This window comes from Ambystoma mexicanum, chromosome 2q (assembly GCF_040938575.1).
Source record: "Ambystoma mexicanum isolate Mex_15411 chromosome 2q, UKY_AmexF1_1, whole genome shotgun sequence".
Classification (NCBI taxonomy): domain Eukaryota; kingdom Metazoa; phylum Chordata; class Amphibia; order Caudata; family Ambystomatidae; genus Ambystoma; species Ambystoma mexicanum.
In genome coordinates this window covers 1,032,613,443-1,032,634,894 of record NC_090924.1, presented here as the reverse complement: position 1 = coordinate 1,032,634,894, position 21,452 = coordinate 1,032,613,443, and the positions used below count along the sequence as shown (strand labels likewise).

The 21,452-nt window shown below is 47.7% G+C and overlaps 1 protein-coding gene across 4 annotated transcripts in view; it reads right to left on the bottom strand.

The window, feature by feature from the left end:
• SLC25A40 (solute carrier family 25 member 40) overlaps window positions 1-21,452 on the bottom strand; it is a 964,848-nt gene that overhangs the window by 111,770 nt on the left and 831,626 nt on the right. Inside the window, exon 11 of one of the 4 annotated variants that reach the window (XM_069648384.1) lies at window positions 299-399. The exons of the other annotated variants lie outside the window; for them this stretch is intronic. Within the exon in view, the coding sequence (XP_069504485.1) occupies window positions 299-399 (101 nt within the window). The remainder of the gene's footprint in view (window positions 1-298; window positions 400-21,452) is intronic. 4 annotated transcript variants of the gene reach the window in all.

Sequence of the window (21,452 nt, the reverse complement as noted above, 5' to 3'; positions counted from 1 at the left end):
AAACAAAACCTTGCAACAGATACTTAAACGTCTCATTCCCCTCTTGTCCTGGAGGTTTCCCTAAAGAGATCCTAATGGATCAGGGGACAACATTTATGAGCCGAATCATGGCTGCAGTTAAACAAATCCACCAGATCAAAGCCCTTAGAACATCTGTACATCATCCTCAAATGAATGGACTAGTGAAACGATTTAACAAAACTCCTTAAGAAGTTGGTCGAGGCCGACAGGGGGTATTGGGATACGCTGATACCTTGGGCACTGTTCACGATCGAAAAGCTCCCCAAGGGTGCCTCACCTTTTGAACTACTTTACGGGCGAGGCCCACGAGATGTCCTGGACATGCTGAGGGAGACCAGGGAGGAGGCGATATTACCATTATGCCAAAACGCCCATCATCTAAAAAAAACATATGGCAGCAGTAAGAGACATAGTCCACTGTCACTTAGGTAAGGCTCAAGAACAACAGAAAAATAATTATGACAGAAAGGCTGTCCCCCAATCCTTCTCTATTGGCCAGAAGGTCCTTGTGCTCCTTCCCACCTTGGAGCATAAAATGTTTTCCTGTTGGCATGGACCAAATGAAATAATAGAACAATCTGGGCCATGTAATTACTATATTTCCCAGCCAGACAGATGCACCAAAGCCCAGATCTATCTTATCAATCTTTTGAAGGAGAGAATACTCTGCTGAATCCACATGCATAGTAATGGCTAGTCTTATGCTGACAGAATAGATGGGGGTCAACCTAATACCCTCTGATCTTCCTAAATCCCAAAGGCAAGACATCCAGAATCTTTTAACCCAATTCCCAGAACTGGAAGAGTAAAGAGTTTTTCATCATATCTGTATCCCGCACCCTCCAGGTAAAGTAATCAATTTAAAACCGTACAGGATTCTGGATGCATGCAAATAAACAGTTCTCCAGGAGGTGGAGAAGACGTTGGCTACAGACATAATAGAGCCTTCTCAAAGTCCTTGGTCCTCGCCAATAGTCCTGGTAGCAAAACCTGATAAATTGTGGAGGTTGTGTATATATTTTCAGTTTGAGAATTATCCTATGCCTAGGATTGACAACCTCATTAATCAACTGGGCTCCGCCGTGTATCCCTCCACGATAGATCTGACCAAGGGCTATTGGCAGGTCCCATTGAACCCAGAGGAAAAAAAGAAAATGGCCTTATCCACCCCTGTGGGGCTGTTTTGTTTTAAAGTCCTACCATTTGGACTACATGGCACCCCTGCCACGTTCCAGAGACTAATGGACCAAGTCCTACGTCCATATTCCAGTTTTTGCAGTGCCTACTTGGACAACATTGTCATCCACAGTAAGACTTGGAGGGAACATCACCTTTATGAAGTCACCCACGCCCTGAGACGAGCAGGTCTTAGAGCCCACCCTAAGAAATGCCATCTAGCTGAAATTGGCAGGTAAGATATCTGGGTTTCTTTGTTGGAAATGGCCTTGTCCAGCCTCAGACTGAAAGGTTTATGGTTGTGCAAGGAATCCCTGTCCCAAAAACAAAAAGGGATTTAAGAGCTTTCCTAAAACAGGAGGTTAATCTCTAACTACTCCACCATTACCTCCTGCCTCACAGACAAGCTAAAGAACATAGATTTGTAATTTTTTCTAACAGTAGGAAACCGAAAACTATGGGGTAGTCTTTGGGTGGGGCGAGAGAGTAGAGATGGTTGCCTCCATGCGCTATTTGGGATATAACCTTTCTAATGTTGCTTCAATAGAAATATGTAAATCAATGCTGAAAGATAGGCTCACCCCTCTCATTTCTCACATGAAACATTTGTATGCAAAATTATTTACGTTTTCTAGTGTACCCGTTCTGGAATACTATCTACTGAAAATGGAGCCAACTGTACTGTCTGGATTGGATATGTCCCCCTTATATCTTGGTACATACCTTAATACATTACAGGGACAGACTTGGAAAAATGTCTTGGAAATTTCTCTGTCTATTCCAAATGCCATAATTCAGCATAAACTAGATTTAATTTCGATTCAGGCTCGATTTCAGTGGAGACAGCTATTAAATTATGCTAAATTCCTGCAGCCACCAGATAATTTGTTATAAATGGACTGTTGTTTCTGACAATGGACAGGCTTTGTGGAAACTTAACAACATTGGGTGTTAAGATTGTCAGGCACTTGTCACTTTAAGACCAACTACATTTGATAAGGAAGTGGACAGTTTTAACTATGTTTTCTCAAAGAATCATTTACAGTCAAGACTAATGTGGGGCGAAAATCTGTCATTGGTCAGCACCCTTGGTCGTTTCTTAACCAAGGTTTTATTATTATCTTCATGATTTTATGTTCTTTTCTCTTTTTTTATGTTTGCATAGTGATGATGAAATTTGAAGTTTTCATTATTTTGTGTAAGGTTTTTTGTAAACCGTGTCACAATAAAAGAAAACATAGAACCTCAAAATCTAAAATGGAATAAAGAAGATCAGGTATGCCTTGTGTGATGAATTATATGGATTCCTCACTGAATCCCTGCCTAGAGTCGCCTCGCAGGTGGCCATGGAAAGGCAGACGCTTTGTGATGCTCACCTTGGGGATGGTGCTCTGCGGAGGTTTACCCGGGAGGAGACAAGGCTCAGGGAAGTGACACGGTATTTTAAATTTTTCCACTCCCACAATATATAATGGCTTTTTGCCATCATGACCCTTCTATTGCACAGGTTAACCACCTTATTGTGGGTGAAAGCATTCCGAAGCCCTGTGTGAATAAAACAAATAACCATCTCTCTCAAATTCAGGTAACTCAGACAATTAAAAATCCCCCTAACTTCCAAAAGTTTATCGAAAGGAGGTTTGTAAATATTAACCACATTTCATCTGAAAACTTAGATCCTTCCCTACCAACCAGTCTGATGGCTGATTCATATAATATTCCATTAGTAGGGATAGTGGGGAAAAGAAATCAAAGTTTAAGAAAGAAACCAGTTAAGAAAACACATTTTGTTATTCAGAACTCCAAGTCCCATAATTCCCTCAGTACTAGGACGAGGAAGAGGGACGCAGAAGAACCAGGTTGTAGTGGTCAGTTAATTTACATAAATGACCCATACCTGAGGAAGACTGAGGTTTAAATGGCCTCCTCAGGTGCAGGCCAGAGGGAAGCTGAAGAAAACAGAAGCAGAGGAAGCAGTTTATTCTGTGGAGGCCGTATCTGCATGTGGAGGCGGAATTAACAGAGCAAGAAGACACCGGGAACACAGAGGGTCCTGAGAGCGTTGTTGCTTCTCCTTATCCCCTGTGCAGTGGTTGTGCAGCGGAAAGTCATTGTGGTGGAAGACATACACCGATCTCTGGTGACTGGGTCACACAGGAGATTCACAGGAGCTTGCAAAGCTTCAAGTTGGTGTGGTGGAAGCAGTAGCGAACGACCAGAAACTGTTTGCCGAGTCCAGGACAGCTGAGAAGCCCACAGCCAGCGAGCACCGAGCGAGAGCAACTTACCCGGTGAGTTACCCATTTGCAAGTGGTACCGGAGTGCTCGAGTGCTGCTCACATACGCCAGGTCAGCCACACTGCTTGCGGCTGCATGACAAATGCATTTTCATTGAATACCGAACAATTAGAAAACTAAGAAGGTGATGGTTAATGAAACGAAGTAGCTGTGATGTGCCTTTTATGGGTATTTGGAGATCACGACAATCCAGTGAGAAGGCAGTATTGAGAATTGGTAATGCCAAGCAATGCCAAAGCCAAAAGAGAGCTCAAGCTGGGCCAAATCAGAGTGTTAAGCAAACCCAAAGCCAAAAGAGAGTTAAATCTGGGCCAAGGGAGAACCCCAAGCATTGTCAACGGTCAGAGGGGAGTAATAACAACCCCAGAGGTTTTTGGCGGTGCTATTCCTATGGTGAGAAGAATGTGCTTAAGCTAAACTTACATTGCCAAAACCAAGGTAGCCACAAATAAAGACTGTATCTTAGCTACTTTGTATCCTTTGGTGCAGAAGGAAGAGAAAGGAGGCAAACAAGCTGCCCTTCTGCAAGAAGCTAGATAGGAGGAGATTAGCATCGTTTGTAGAGTAAATGTTCTATTCCCTGAAAGCTCCATTTTTGATACCAAGAAAAACTATTGAAGTTGGTATTCTAAAATTTAAAAAGTTACCATTGAGCACTTTTCTCTTGCGTTGTGGAAGAAGTAGATGGGCAAGCAAGTGTAACCGGTCAAGAAATGATTGCCCAGAAGAAACCTGGTGAGAAGACAAGCCATGTACCAGAAGGTGCAAGTGCTGAAGAGTGGTACTAATAGAGAACAACATACTGAGATGTGATTGTTGCAAAAGAGTTGTGGAAGCTGACTAAATAAAAGTTAAAATTCTTTATGCAATTAAGAACGGTGGCACACCATCCTGACCAGATTATTTGTTGTTGCCATAAAAATGAAATAGTTCTTATTACAGGAAGAATGGAAGCTTATACTTTTTCAAGGTACTTTGTTGAAGCAACGGGATTTTGTGAATCTGAGTACTGGAACTTTCCCTAATTTGTAGAAAATCCTTGTTTGGATCTGGGGAAGTTGACCCAGACCAAAACACAACGACATTAATAATGCTGTGAGGCAGGTTGTATGCTATATGATGTTAATTTGAATTGCCATATGTGTTTTGATTGTTATACAAGAGTGAGGGTTAGATAGCCCTTGGTTAGAGTGTTACCCTTTAGTTGATTGATCACAGGCAGGGAAATCTTTGTTAGGGTAGGGATAGTGAGGCGTTTGTGCAAACTATTTTTGGTTACTAAAATGGCAAGCCTTGAAAACTCTCTACAAAGTAGTCTACCTCACATTTCTGACCTCTCACACTTGATACCCTCAAATCAATCCTTTGTAGCAAACTGGTGCTAAAAGTGGTCAACTTTAACAATTAGTTTATTCTCCAAAAAGGCGCTTCTAAAATGGAGTTAGGGGCAGTATTATAACAGGAATACGATGGCGTAGAACATCCTTTGTTTCATATCAGTCAGATACTCTTCCCGAGAGAGAAACTATGCAGAATCGGTTAGAGGCCTAAACTATAAAGTGGACCATTGGTTACATGAAATACTACCTCACAGGTATGAAGTTCACACTAAACCCCAACCATTTGCCCCCTCATATAGCTTAGTTTCTGAAAGGGTACAAACACAAGAGTAATGCACTGGTTCCTCAATCCCCAAACTTATTGCTTCAGTGTAGAACATTGCAAGGAAAAGGAACAAGGGAACATAGATTTCCTCTCCCATTTTCCGTTAGGAGATGAAGAATCCAGCGGCATATGGGGGAAGGATATGTGACAAAGCCCTGGATGTTGTCACTTCTTCCCTAGGGGGAGCCCCTTCCCATGAGGCCAGGGAGGTGAAGCCACTTTCCACAAGTCCCCCTGGGAGTGGTACTGAGCGGGCAGATCTCATGGGGAGGGAAGCCCCCTATGGGATTAGTGATAACCTGAGGAGAACATGGTATCCCTGTAGCCCAACTAACCCAAACATACCTTCCTACCCGCTTCCACCAACAGTGTACCTATATATTTTTGACATACTGCCAATATAGGAAGTATTGGGACGAGGAAGAGTGTGGACTCCTCAAGGGACATGTATCCCTTAAGTATTGTGACGAGGGAGAGACCACTTGACTCATAGGAAAACCTAAGGATCAGTACTGAGATGAGGAAGAAGTGCAGAAGCATAGAGAGCACTAACGAGAAGATGAATGAACAGTCTCATTTTCCTGAGACCAGATTGGGCAGTGTGCATTCAAAACCAAAGCATGAAACCAGGTCGGGGAGAGAGGCGCTCACTGGAACCACGAGTGTGGGGAACGCTCAGCAGAGAAATGAAGGAGGATTTTTGCATTGGAACTAAATCCTTATAGCACCACAAGCTGGAACTTTGTTTCCTCAGAAAGGAACTGAGATCTGGAGAAGGGAGTCATTCTCACAGGCAAAATTCCCCCAAGGATTGGAACAGTGGCTCACTGTCCAGAAGAAGGGAGTCATTCTTCTGGACAAATCAGATCCACTACCCTTCTCCTACTAGTTACAAGTGTGAAGGATAGAGGTAGGCATTTTGACACAACCGTGGACTCTTTATTTACTTAGTTCCTTATTAGAGGCAGAGAAACCCCTCTTAGGGTTAGAGGAGATAGGTTTCCTCTTTATGTTTTCCTGAATACAAGTCTGTGCCACTCACCGTGCCACCATCGTACTTCTGCACCCCAACACATCTCGTAGCAGCACTAATCACACTCCCCCGCGTAACGACAGATTTGCTTCTGCAGACTTGTTTGGTTTGTGTTAAACGTAACTTAATTTGGTTGGGGTAACCATAAAAGAATGTCATTGTCACATACACATATACTAACACAGTAATAAATAAGTACATAAATACAATGGGACATAGCAGTAAAATAAGTACATCGAAAAAGAGGAAAGTATTGAAACATCGAAAATCTTCAGGGATAAATTCATGGTGGGGTTAGTAATCGTGACCTGCGTAGCCAAGCCCTAAAAACATAACTTGAAAGAAAGTAGACTGCATTTAGGTCCTAAGATTGTTTGCATAATTACACAGCCATAGCAGTGGATATGACAGTCCTACTTCTGAATAAGGGCAATAGATAACAATTCCTTACATCCATATGTATTGGGCAAAATAGAAGGAAATGGATTGAGGTTTCCATAGGTGCACCACACGCCTTGCAGCTACAGTCATTGAGTCTGAAACATTTCACTGTAAATGTTGCTAGTTTGAAGGAGTTGTTCCGCAACTGGACGATTGGATATTCCCATGCCAGATATGACTCAAACCCTTCCCTTGGTTTCAGGTCCAGAAATAAGGTGCCTGTGCTTAATTTACGGCAGGACATTCTTATGTCATTAATGCAATACGGGGGGCGCTGTTGAGCAGCCCAGAAAATGGCTGCTTAGCCTGTGAGCTCCATTCCTGCCCGCCTGAATCTGCTAAATATCGGCGCTAATCCTTATTATTCCCCAACGATACTGCCACGATTCGTCTGCTGTCACTATCCCCTCCGTGTGGCCGAAGTTTGGAATGGAATCGGTGCCTGGAACCTGTGAAACGACACCTGGGCCCACGGCGGCTTGCGGCCTCCCTTGCGGGGCCCCGCCGTTGCCGTCTCGTGGCTGCCTGCTGCGTCCCCCACCTGGAGGCGCTGCCCTGCTTGCTCCCCAGGCGCCACCCACCACAAGCTCCCTGCGGCGCTTCCTCGTCGGGGAGATCTGCTCTCCCGCTGGTGCCTGGTGAGGCGAGACCTCAAGCCATCCACTGCCCTGCCCATGGACGTGCTGCGGGGCGGCCCGGCGCAGCTGCTCCGACGGCTGCCAGGACCGGACGGTGACGCCAATCAGCTCCTGCTGCCGCGGGCTGGGCTGGAGCCCCCCGCGCCCATACATAAACGTGACCCCCCTGGCCTGCAGGTGCGGGGACTCGCTTGTGCTACACTGCGGCGCCGCACTAATAATCGCTCAGTGTCCCTGAGGATCTGCGGACACCACGCAGGCGGGGCCGCTCTCTCCTCCCGGCAACCCAACTAGTCGGGCAGCAACATCTACGGCCGGCAACGTCCGCGGGACGTGGGCACTGCCCCCCGCGGCTCTTTACAAGTACGGGCCCACTGCCCCACCAAAGATCTGCCAGCACAGCCCCCCTGCGACGCGCCTAGGCTGGGAAACTCTAGGCCATCAGTGAATCCCTCTGCTGTGGGGCCTGCGGCACTACCCTGCAGCCAGCCACGGCCCCCATACCTCATTGGCCCGGATCTGGGCCTGGCCTCAATGAGGGGGGTGCTGCCCTCTGGGGGTGCAATCTTACACCGGGGGACACACAGGTTTAGCCACCCTAAAGGCTATAAGGTAGGTGTTGAAGGCTTCACTATACCCCTCTGCTCCATCCTAGTGGAGCCCCTCTACCCACCCCGCTACTTGCACTTCGCCCAGCATGCTGGGATACAACCAAAGTGAGACTGACTACACAGGAGCCTGCCTTACTCCCCCCAAATCTCTCAACCCACTGTTCTTGAGGCCGCTGCAGACCACCCGCTGGAACCTACTATTTTATAACTGCCCTGGCCACCCTCGAAGCAGCGGCCCACGTGGCCACTTTTTATGGTCCTGTATCAACATCTCCCGCGGCCCCCTCGCCTCAGTGGGCTCCACATATCCATGTGCTGGGGATCTCCCACTGCAGATCTCTCAGGGTGCCATTAAAGGGGGAATCACCCCACTCTATCAACGTACATAGCTGAGAACAGTGTCACCTCTTCAACCTGGGGGGCCTCCCACCCAACCCACTAACAGCTCAACACCGAGCAGGCCTATGCATACTCCAAAGCGACACTAGCCACACAGGGCACGCCTGATTTCCCCCAGCTCTCTCCACCCGCAGTGCCTGCGGCCGCCACAAAGCACCTGCTAAGTCCAGCACTATATAGCCCCCCTGGCTACTCTCTGCCCACAGCTTCTCCGCCATCACTGCCTAGCCACAAACTGGCCACCACCAACCCTTCTGGGAAATACCAGTACCACCGAACTCGAGCTACCTACATGCCGCAACCGCTGGCCTGTCACCACCCCCTCTACGGGGGCCCCGGCCTGCGCCCATCATCAACCCTATCAAATTAGGAGCTGTTCCCCACCACAGCAATGTCGAACAAGACACAGGGTGCCAGCAAGGTAGGCGCCATGGATAAGTTTACCAAGGCGGCGCCCAGGGCGGACCAGGCGTCATCCTCTGCAGCACAAGAAGATGCTGTGGTTCTGCCAGACTCCCCTGCAACCAGACTTAACCGCGATGATGGAGTCCATGGCCAAAAACTTCACAGCTTTCCATGAAAAGCTGGATGATATCAACGCAAATGTAGCCTCCTTAAGAGCTAAACTTGATCAACATGGGGCCAAGATCACTGAGGCAGAGCAAAGAATAGGAACCAATGAGGACAACGTTCATATCCTACAAAACACAGTCACTGATCTCGTCCGCGACATGAAACAGGTCAAGGCTAAGTGCAATGACCTTGAATCGAGGTTGCAGAAAAATAACATTTGCATAGTGGGGGTTCCCGAATCTGCACTAAAAGGTTGCATGGAGCTCGCGGTCGAACAACTCCTCAAATACCTCCTTGACAACCCCAAGCTCTCACCATTCTTCACAGTTGAAAGAGTACATCGCTCACTGGCACCCCGGCCTAAACCAGGAGACTTCCCCAGACCAATAATTGCAAAACTACTAAGCTACAAGGACGGAGACCACATACTCTGACTGGCCAGAGAGAAAGGGGAACTAAGGCTGGACTCACAAATCATCAGGATCTTCCCTGACTTTTCGGTGGGGGTGCAGATGGAGAGACGCCAATTCGGAGGTGTGAAAAAAATGCTAAGAGACAGGAAAATCGAGTACGCGATGCTCTTACCTGCTCGCCTAAAATTCACCCATTGCAGGCTCCAGGCCCCAACTTTAGACCCCAGCGGCCGTGGCCAACCGATGGACTGCCCCCCCAATGGGCTGATGGTCCCCCCTTCACCGTCCCATTTCGGGCCCAACATAGCCCAAACATCAGCATATCAAGACCACAACTCCTTTAAGGGAATACATCCTTAATTCACCGGACTATAACACCACACACTGGGTCCGAACTTCGAAAGCCAAGCCTTACTGTCATACACCGACCTAAGGCAGTATCAGCTTAGATCTCGCTATCCTAGAACATGTGTGTCCTTTCTTCGTAACCTAAGTTTCATCAGCCGTTCAAAAGATTAATGATGTTTCATCATAAAATGTATCAACAAATGTGGGTCAGACGGCAGCAGTAGCCCCCACTGCAGCTGCAATGCCTTCTAAGGTGAAGTGTTTATGTGCAAGCCCCGGTTGGGCTATTAGTTAGGCGTTGCCGAGTTGGGGATGGCACGCAGTTGCTTGCTCCGGGGGTGGGTATCATCACACTGCTAGTTTGTACCGGGTGTTGAGGGTAGAGGGTGGGGAGGTTGGGGAATGTTATACAAAAAATGGCAGGATGGTTGTGACTGGTTTTAAAGAGAGGTGTTTTTACTCCATTGCAGCGCACATGGCGATAGTCAGAGACAGATTCTACACTCGGGATGTCCCATAAATTGTCTGCATGGCCATTAAAATGATGGCATGGAATGTCCGGGGATTGACGAATTTTACAAAGTCTCGTAGGATCACGGCATATGCACAAAAACATGGGGTCAAGGTACTCCTATTGCAGGAGACACACGCTCTGAAACTCCTATCATCAAACCTAGCACAGACCTGGGGCCCCAACAGATACTATACCCAATACTCCACTCAAGCCAGGGGAGTTCTTACTCTCATCCACAAGTCGGTGAAATTCACAGTCCACACATCCCCCATTGACACAGAAGGTAGATATGTAATTCTCCACTGCACTCTAGCTAACGAAGAATGCTTGCTTGTTAACTCATACGTGCCCAACACCGATTCCCCCAAATTTATAGACGCAATGACCGCCATCCTCATGAGATCTGTGGAAGTCCCCATTATATGGGGGGTAAGACATGAATCTTATACCTGACAACGTCCTAGATAGAACAACCACTACCCGCAGGGCCACAACTCGAGCTGCCAAGCGACTCCAGACACACATGAGCTCCCTAAATCTACACGATGTGTGGAGAACGCTCCATCCCCATGAAAGAGACTATACTTTCCATTCAACGGTACACGACAGCTCCTCAAGAATAGATTTGTTCCTCCTGTCCGGGAACCGGGTGGGCAGGGTTTCGGATGTCAGGATCCTCGCACGCACGCTCTCTGACCACTCCCCTGTGCTGCTGCAGATCCAACTGAGTAATACACTGGCAGCCCGACCCGCCTGCCACTTTAAATCTGACGCTCTATCTGACATCGTCTTTAAAGCTGAGATCCTAGCGGACATAAAAACGTTCTTTGAAAATATCAATCCGTTCGACACACCCGAAGGGACCCGCAGGGAGGCATTTGAAGTATACATCAGAGGGATGTGTATTTCAAGGGAGGCGGGGGTCCTCAAAGCCATAAGGCAGGCCTTGAACAACTCCGAAACCAAGCTCAAAACCCTAGAACAAGAGTACGTTTCCACACCAGCTCCGGCAACCCTAGCAAAGATTAGAACAGAACTGGAATTATTTGAGTCTCACGCCCTAAGCGAGGTGCGATACTATGCTCGCCACGTGGCTGCCCGAATGTATGGTGAGGGAGACAGGCCTGGAAGAACCCTGGTCAAATTGGTGCGTGCGAAGGGAGGCAGGACCCGAATAGATAGCATTATTGATGAAAAGCGCTTAAGACACTGGTCGGACCAAGTCATCATTGACACCTTCGCTAGCTTTTATGCCAATCTATATGGCCCCCAGCCCGAACACACAGCCCATGACCTGGACGACCTGCTAGAACGCATTCCTATGACCCTCATCTCCCAGAACACCAAGGAACAACTCGATGCCCCGTTCACCTTAGATGAGATAGTCCAGGTAATTTCAGACTTTCCTAAGAACAAGGCCCCGGGCCCCGACGGGCTCACATCTGAGTTCTACCAGGAACATGTTGCCATTTTAGCACCCGCACTGGACTGAATCACTCCGATTAAACACCCTTGAGAAGCCCTAATCACAGTCCTCCCCAAACCAGGGAAACCCCCAGACGAATGCGGGTCCTACAGGCCCCTGTCGCTCATCAACACGGACATGTAAATCTTCACTAAAATAATCTAATCGCTAACAGGTTCCTCCCATTCATGCCCCATCTGGTCCACGGTGACCAAAGTGGATTAGTTCCTGGTCGTTCTACAGCACTTAACATCCACTGCTATTCAGCGTGATGCCCAGAATTGATCTGAATGCTGACATAGTGGCGGTCACACTAGACGCCCAAAAGGCATTTGACATGGTCTCATGGCAATACTTATGGGCTGTGCTGGAAAAAATGGGAGTAGGACCAAATATGATCTCTTATATAAAACTACTATATACAGGACCATTAGCCAGGGTGCTAGTCAACTCTGTTACCTCCTCTCCCTTTGCGCTACACACAGGTACCCGTCAGGGATGTCCATTCTCCCCCATCCTTTTTGCGCTTGCAATTGAACCCATGGCCGATCACGTCAGGGGCCGACACACCCGCAAAGGCATTCGCCTACAGGACATGCCGGAAATCATCTCACTGTATGCGCATGACGTACTCCTATACGTCAGAAACCCCTCCACATACCTAGACCCGATCATCCGAGACATAACCAAAATAGGCACATACTCTGGTTTCACCATGAACTATTCCAAATCAGAAATGTTCCCTCTCACTATAGCAACCGGCATGTGAATTCCCCCTACACTGGTCCCCGGGTGGCATTAGGAACCTCGGGGTGCAAGTGTCACTAACCAAAGCTTCCTTACTGGCGGACAACTACGAGACAACGGCACAGCTCATTGAATGCAAGATGCTCAAATGGCGCAATCTCCCACTGTCCCTCGCGGGCAGACTGTCCCTAATAAAAATGATTGCGGTCCCCAAGCTCCTCTATATCTTTGCCAATGTACCAGTGTGGCCCGGGAAGCAATACTTCAAGAGGCTCCACTTGGCGTGCGCACAATTTCTCTAGCACTCCTGAGCGGTCCGCAAGAAGTGGCAACATATGACCTTACCCTATGAAAAAGGGGGCTTCACAGCCCCTGACCTAACACTATACTGGAACGCAGCACAGGCCCAACACGCCACTCACTGGTACACACACCTGAAACCGCCCCCTCACGTCAAATTAGAGAAACTGGCAGGTGATGGGACCAACATCATGACCTTACTATTACACCGTACATTCCAGACAGACGCCCCTGCAGACCCTGTGGCCACCACGATCAGAGCATGGAATAGTATTCTGCACTCTAAACAAGAGCACTGCCCATACTATAAATGGCTTCCCATATGGCAATTTCCTGGACTTTCCCCCACATACGACCAGCATTTCTCGCGACACTGGGAAGACCTGGGCTACCGAGCCCCTACTGACCAATACCCCGATGGCACATTTATCACCCCTCAAACATGGCGGCCTAAACATTCCAACTCTGCGCTTGAGCTACAATACTGCAGGCTGAGAGCGGCGGTACGGGTAATGTGGCCTTCGTACCCAAACAAACCCCCAGACTCACCTGAACTCCAATACATAGCAAACTCCACAGGGGGCAGGGGCATAATATCCTCTCTGTATAAAATGCAGCTGGGAAAACTAGAGGATATATCCCTCAAACCACGGGAAGCATGGGCCTGGGAGCTGGAAACAGAAATCACTGAAGAAATGTGGAGCAAAATGTGTGCACACACACGCAAAGTCTCCCTTAGTGCCAGATTCCGTTGCACACAATACAAAGTCCTCAAAAGGCTTTATTACACACCGCACAGAGTAGTGAAATTCATACATACCTCGACTCATACATGCCCGAAATGTAAATCTGGTGAGGCATATCATGTACATATGTTTTGGTCCTGTGCTGCGCTAAATACGTTTTGGATGGAAGTGACATAAGCGCTCTCAGAGATAATTGGGTTCCCAGTAGACCTAGACGCATTAGCCTTGTTGTTAGGAATTTGGGCTGGGGAAAATGAAAGAAAAATGTCAAAATGTTTAAATGTAAGTGCTATTGCCACCAAAAGATGCATATTACAATGCTGGAAACGCTGCACAACACCCCCCCCCCACCCTCGAGATGTGGTTGAAAGCTCTCACTTGAGTACAAATGTGTGAAGAAGAGTGTATTGGATCCTTGCCCATACCATCCCGCCCCAAAAATGTGTGGACGGAATTCTGCAGTTATCTGAACAATAGAGACGAGGTTGAGTGGAGCTCCACCCCCCCCCCCCACCAGGCCCGCACAACTCACCATAAGAACTGAGTAATTTGCGCTCCTCCATGCTGTTAGCCCTTCCCCCTCCCCAGTCTGAGATGCTTGAAATAGTTATGATGTAATGCCTATATGTGATACTATGATGTTTGCTTAACTCTGCGCAATCTGTGCTGTACCCGTCTTAACTTTCTGTCAATAAACAAAAGTTAAAAAAAATAAAATAATGCAATACGGCAAGCTGACTTGATCTTTGCTTTTACATCCTTTGGCACACTCTCCGGAGCAAGCCAGAGGTGGGCCATATCCATTTCTTCGAGCCCTCTGCGTACAAAACTCAACAACTGCAGAGTGCCCGAGCCAGGCACATTTAACAAACCCCTAAGTGCACATCTGTATGTTTCAAGTTCCGGACTATTCTATATTCTACACCAGTACAACAATGGTTTTGTCAACAACACCTCACAGCGAAGGCTGGACAAGGGTGCACTTTTAGGTTGCTGTAAAAGAGATCTAAGAAAGTTGTCACCTGCCCTTTTTAATGCTAGGGATTTATTAACAGCCCACAACTCCGCTCCGTACATAGTTGCTGCTTAGCCTTGAGCTTTTAAAAGCTGGGGAGGCTGATCCTCAACCATGGCTAAGATGGAAACAACGCAACCCCCCAATGTATTTTTCCAAGTGTAGCCATTACCTTTGTTAGTTGGGCCGCCCAGCCCAGGTCTTCAGCAAACCTTATCCCCAAGTAGTCATATGAGCTGACTTGCTCCAGCACACAACCCTCAACTTCTATTACCAGTTTATGTATTTTTGTAGATTTTTGGGCAATCATCATAACCTTGGTCTTCTCTGTGTTAAGCTCCATAGAGAGTTCCTTGCACTTCTTTAAGAAGAGCTTCAGGTTGTGTTTCAGTCCCATGGAGGAGGTTGACAAAATCACTGCATCGTAAGCACAGAACAATGCAGGTAGCTTGTCAGAGCCAAGTTTAGGGGGAGTCGAGGCAACCAGCTACAAGTCCCTCAATGATCTCATTAATATACAAACAAAACAGGAGGGGGGCCAGCACACAAACTTGGCGTACCCCCTCTCAACCTTGAATGAGTCGGTAGTCTCCCCACCCAGGCCCCACCTCACAGCAGCACGGTTCTCGTGGTATAAGGACTGTATTTTGTCCAGTAGATGTCCTGGAATCCCCTTGCTTTTGAGCATTGACCAGAGCTTGGCTCTTGATATACAATGAAGTGCAGTACGTAAATCTACAAAAATAGCATACATTTTTAGGTGTTTGATTGAGACATATTTGGCCAGGATAGCGCTTAGCCTAAAGCACTGATCCATAGTACTTACAACTGGTTGGAACCAAGCCTGTAGATGATTCAAGAGGCCACCTTCAGTTACCCAATGATGAAGACGCGTCAGCAATACCTTTGTGTAAACATTGCCTATAGCGTCTAATAAAGCCTGTTGTTCCCAAGATGATTCTTGTCACCTTTCTTGTAGATGGGTAGGATAACAGCCTCACGACAGGTTGGGGGGACACTAAGATCTGGCAACAAGGAAACACATACTCCTAATTCGTCCTTGAGCAGGTCGATGGGCATTCCATCTGGGCCAAGAGCCTTCCCTGCGCCCAGGCCGAGGATTGCCTCCTCTCCCAACTCAAAGACCAAAAAATACTCCCCATCGTGGGCAGCATCAACACTAGGCTACGTCTTGGTCATCCCACAGACCACTTAGCTCATCAGAGGGCTTGAACATCACATTAAAGTCTCCCATTGCCAAGATTGAGTGTGCATTGTTAGTCAAGGCTTCCTTAATTATACAGTTCATTTCGTATACAGCCTCCAGGGTGGTGAATCCCCCTTCTATTATAGATGTAAAATATCAATAGGTGTCTTCCCATGGCAGTACATGCTTCCAAGCAGAGTAAATCGTCCAAAGCAGCGTGGATTGTTTTGGATACGAGACCCAATCTCAGATCAACCAAAACTGCCTTTGTTACCCATTTGGGGGGTTATAGTTAGCCTGTGGGGCAAGTGGGTGTAGCAGAATGCCTGAGCCTGCAGGGGGTAAGTGCAGGATTCAATAGACAGCAGACCCTCCACTGGTCGTTGGTCAACCAGAAATATCTGTATATAATCCCTTCATCATTGGGCATCCGTCCTTTTACACATATGATTAAGTCTTACCTTATCGGTGACCTGCAGCCTCATACATTTCACAGCCATCGTTTTGTTATGATCACCAGTCACCAGCGAAGACTGATTTTTATAAAAGCCTGCACCCAGCCTTGGGAAATCATACATAAACACTTTGCCTACAGCAGTTCCCAGGGAATGCCCCCTCCTGTCTATCCATCCCAGGGGTTGATAAAGTTTGGCCCGAGTGTAGTCCCAGTCATATACTCCTGTGAGTGATCTCCAGTTGCATGTTTGCTCATGAGAAAGGGTCTGAGTGATGGAGCACCTCCTTGCAGATCTCTATGCCCGCTTCTTGAATCCCTTTGTTTACTCAAACCAGGCCCTCCAGCGAAGAGTTCTAGACTCTGCCCCATTCTCGCCATTGTATTGCCAGAATCCATTGGCAGAGCAGGGACGGGACCTCCTAGCCCACTCACCCCCACACTATTAGGTGTGCAGGCCTGAATACAAGCTGTAGCTGCCCCACTCTGTGCTATACTAGCAGTACTAGCTAAAGTGCCCCTCAATTGACCGTTCACGGGAGCTCTAGCCGGATCGGATACAATCTTCTTAAGGCTAGTAACGTCTTCTGCGATCAGACAGAGGGCTGCAATGATTTCATAAAATGTATTACAAGCACATTCCTTTCTAGACTTCACATTAATGGAGGGATTAGGCTTGGTCACAGTACTTATAGTCTGAGCTGGCCGGGTGCTAATTACCAACCACTTGAGCCTTGGTTTGCGGCCTGTGGGTTTTATCCCTTTTGCCCTGATCTGCTTCTTTTTCCCCACCTCATCAGCCAAAGCCCCTGTCACGTTCTCGTCTCCCAAGATCTCAAACTGATTTGACCGCAAAACGGGCACATCTGCTGCCACTGCCCCATCCTTTGACGCTGTCCCCACTCCCCCTCCTTATGTCCAAACACCAGACCCTTCCGCCTCTATCCCCATGGCCGTGTGCTGGTCAATTAGGTCTGTAACGACATTCAAAGGGGATGGCATTCAATGGCTCCTCTCACCTTGCTTGAGTCCAAATGGGACACTGGGATTAAATAGGCCTACATTCCACGGGTACCCCCCGTTCGTGACCCTGAATTCTTCCAGCAAGTCAACGCCTTTCTTGATATTGCCATTGTATGGCCTGCGCGTTGTGCTCGCTGGGGGGATCAAATGATATTTCAGACAGGCAAAAGTCAGTGAACTTCAAAACACAGTTGTCGTTTGCGACAAGGCCCCCGCATTCCAACCATATTGGGCGGGTTCCTGGGGTCAACACCAGTATCGACAGCATCTATGGCCGCAATATCTCCCAGTAGGCCCTTAATCTCTGTAATCAGTACACTGACGTCATTGATTGATTTAAAATGTTTTTTGTGGCCTTCCGCTGGGGAGATAGGGTTTACAGCTTTCCTCTTCACCGTGATTTTATAGCCATTTCCAGTTTTCTGGTTCCGACTGTCCAATTAGCATATGTGACCATAAAGATGAAGTTAAATTTAAAAGCAAAGATGGGAGTCCCAACAAAAACATCAAAATATTTTTCAAAATAAGACGGAGTAAAACTGGTCCGCTCTACAAGTTACTCACTGGGTTCAGCCACTCAGGGCGCTGCCAGATGCGTTCACAAGCTTCAAGGACACACAGTGCTGAGATGTTCTTAATCAACACGGGCCACACCAGGCGATTAACACAAGTAAAATAATTTCACCTTGCACCAAAGCCCAGCTCGGTCTGCTACAATGAAAGTTCCATGAAATCCTTTGACAACACGTCGTTGGGGACCACTAGCCACTTCCAGCCCTCCAGACAGCAGTGCCCTTCGCTGGCAGGCTTACGCCGCAAGGGTGGCGTGCACAGAGTTTTCTACCCCTGCTCTTCCTCGCTGCGGGAGGGGGCGTAGTTTGATGGTGAGCAGTGTAGCAGGCCCCGGAGCACCAGCAGCACCAGATAGCAGCATCCTTCACTTGTTGGCTTTGCCTTCTTTGGTGTCTGGGGGAATGTGAGGAGTGGGTACAGAACTTCCCACTCAGAGCATCTACAACCACGTTTTAGCTCTTGTTCAGAGGAGAATTGCCAAACATTTCAGTGCTAGACTGCCCAAGTAGGCGGGACCAGACTGATATGCAAATGGATATTTCCCCTCTGCTAAAGGTACAGTGAGCTAAAACGTGGTCGTAGACCCCCCCCGAGTGGGAACCTTCCCCAAGAACAGGTTATTTGGCTGTGTTCGTTCTTGTTAGAGGGGCTCCCAGACCTTGTTTTGGATACGTTATTTTGAGCAGTTTTTCACTGCATGCATTCAAATCTCCTCAAACTTGATATTGTATCTTATTATGGCCACTTGGGGAAAATTTTACTACTACCTGAGCAGTTACAGCAAGCAGTTTGCTTTATAGGCTTCCAGCATACAGAACCATGTGCAAGCAGTTCGGTGTGAAGAGGCTCTGTTTCTATTCATTGTAGTTCATTAAGTATATTCATATACTATCAGTTCCCAATAATTCATAATCCTAGCTAAAAAGGGACACTAGTCCTAGTGTGAAGGCTGGATTAAAACCTAGTTAAAGTGAAATCGCAGTCACCAATCAAGGCATTTATTATTACAATTATTTTGGATTTCACTGTTACACTGTATTAACGAGCAACCGTTTTGGCTTTTGTGCAGGCATGGGATAGTAATTTGCTAAGCACAGCTATAATGGTACAATCTGACCATGTAATGGCAACAGCTGATAAATGGCGTGAGTACCTGGGTAGCAGTGCCTCGAAAATGCCCATCTGATGCTTACACTGAAGACAAAACTGTAGGCTTTGCCAATGCTGTTTAACAGGACGTCAGTGCAAGGAACAGCTGCTAGCAAGACACACATACTGCTTATAAATATAAAAGCTGAAGGCATACTTTGTTAAGATATTTATATTACACCAGTAGAACATTTTCAGCTTCCATTAAAGCATTACCTTTCAGAAGACTGTTTAGAAATGGCATTGGCAGGCATTCTACATCACAAAGTTTGATGCTGCTGCCGAATAGAGCTAATTCAAAGTGGCCCCAGGAGGATGTGTTTTGGGTGGAGGGGCAGGTAATGGGTGAGAATGGCCATAGGGATTAGAATGGCCATGGGCAGACAATGAGCCGGCAAATCCACAAGCTGTGTGTCCCTTCTCACTCCCCGCCCACTACCTGCTCCTCCCCCTCTCACTTTCCTCCTCCTAGTCCCTCAAAGGCTTCTCCTGATTTCTTACCACCTCAGCCTGTTTACCAACCTCTTCACCCTGAAAACACTTCTCCTGAGATCTCACCACCTCATCCTCCTCCTGATGTCTCACCACCTCTTTTCAAATGGTATCTCCCCACATTATCCTCCTTTTTCTTCTCCCCTCCTCTACCAGCTAACATCCACCTCCCCTGCCTCTTTCTGATTCTTCTGTACATGACACCACCCAAACAGTCTTTCCTCTTTTTGCAATTTTCTACATCTCCTCTGTTAACCTTCTCCACACTAGCAGTATCCTCTTTGCGCCTTTCACATTCGCAACTCTCCTTTTCCACATTACTGCTCCCTCCAGACTCACACACCTTTTTGCCAAGTTCCATCCATTGTATAGGGGTCTGTTCCTGTCTTCCTGGACGTCCCCGCTCTGACTGTTTTCAAGTGTGAGTGTGTGTATGTGTGTGTGTTTATTAGAGACTGTGATTTGTTCATTAGCATGGTCACTTGCTTCTCTGAGCGCAAAGAAGGAATCATTGTGCACGCCTACGGGGCTGTGTGCTCCACAAGTCTGACTGGTTGTGTGGAAATGGCAGTCTTCACATGTGGACCCCTGAAAGCCTTCACTTGTGTTTCACATATTTGTTACTTGTTGTTTACTGTGGGCATTCTGTATTGTTAATTTAACCAATGTATTGCATGACAATTTTCTGAAATGTATTTATCATATTGCACTGCATGTGACTGCACTATATGTGACTGTATATTGTGGGGGGTTGTGGAACTCCAGCCATCTTCCTGCCCAGACAAAGGGACTCTATTCTCTACAAAACCAAGCCAGCCCCCTGCCCCTGAACCTGTTACCAGCCCAGGTAACAGCTGCTAGCTTTACAGCCAGGGGGTATCTGCATCCCAGGGATGGCCATTTCATCTGTTGCTGAGAGCTTCCTCCCCTCCCCAGTAAAAGCAATCTAAAATGTGATTTCCCCATCCCCTTCCTATCACCAAGCCTCCATGGACCCGGGGAACAACTGTGTTCATCATGGGAGAGCATGTGGGTTGGTTCTGGAGGGGGCATCGGGGTCGACAACTAGATGTGGAGAGAGGACCTGTCCATGCTTATGTTTGCCCATCTGTGATGTACCTCCTCCTTCATGTCACCAAGTCTCCCTGAGCCAGAAACCATTTCCACCTGTCGTGTCTATCAAGGGAATGGGTGTGGAGGGGGGAAGAGAGACAGCTGTGGAGAGAGGACGTGTCCCTGCCTCCTTGAACCCTGGGAACAGCCAGACACCATTTCTACCTGTTGTGTCCATCATGGGGGTGGGCGGGCTCTGGGGTGGAGGGGTGACAGCCTTATAAGCGTGTGGAGAGAGGAGCTGCTAATTTTCTTTTCTGGGTTATCTGCAGTGGTGTGCTGAATGTGTGGGTGTTGGAAGATAAGCTGAAGAGGCCCTTTAGCAGGTATGCTTTTCCCTGTGTGTCTTTCACCCTTTTCCCCCTTTCCCTCCTCTTGTTCCTCTTTCTCCCCCAACCTGCTATATTTTTCCACTTCGCTCTCCCCTCTCTTCAGTCTCTCTCTCACCCTCTCTCCTCCTTCCCAGAAGCTTCCCCACTCAGCTTTTTCATCTCCAACCCTACCCTTCTTCCCTTGGTGTCCCTCCCCCTACATCTAAGGGTAATCCACAGGCCCCGCGCACCATGAGTGTGGCTGTGCCTAGCTTGTATGCCTGTCATTTATGCTCTGCCTCGTGCCCGCAGCAGTGTGCCTAATGTACTCTGCCAGCAATACATTTGCTTCTCTGCCAGAAATAAATCTGTTACCTGAACAAAGACTTTGGAGCAGTCATTTGCTGTTTGCACTCTTCGGTGTAGCCTGCCTGTTATTGCCAGAGGGGGGACCAAGTCCACATGCATACACAAGGCACCCTCACCAGGTCTGTTAACCCCTGGCCCAAAACTGTAGCTCTGCCTGGGGTCTCCCTCACGGTCTTCACCATTTCGCCTGTCTCCCAAGTCCACAGCTGGAGGATTTCTGTGCTTTTGAATAGGTTTCCATGCATGCAGGACTCATGAATGCTAACCACATGTGTGTGTGTAAGCTTGTGTCTTTCTTTTCCCTCAGAGAGTCTCTCCTACAGCAGTTGGTCTAATGTCTACCAGCTACTCAACTAGT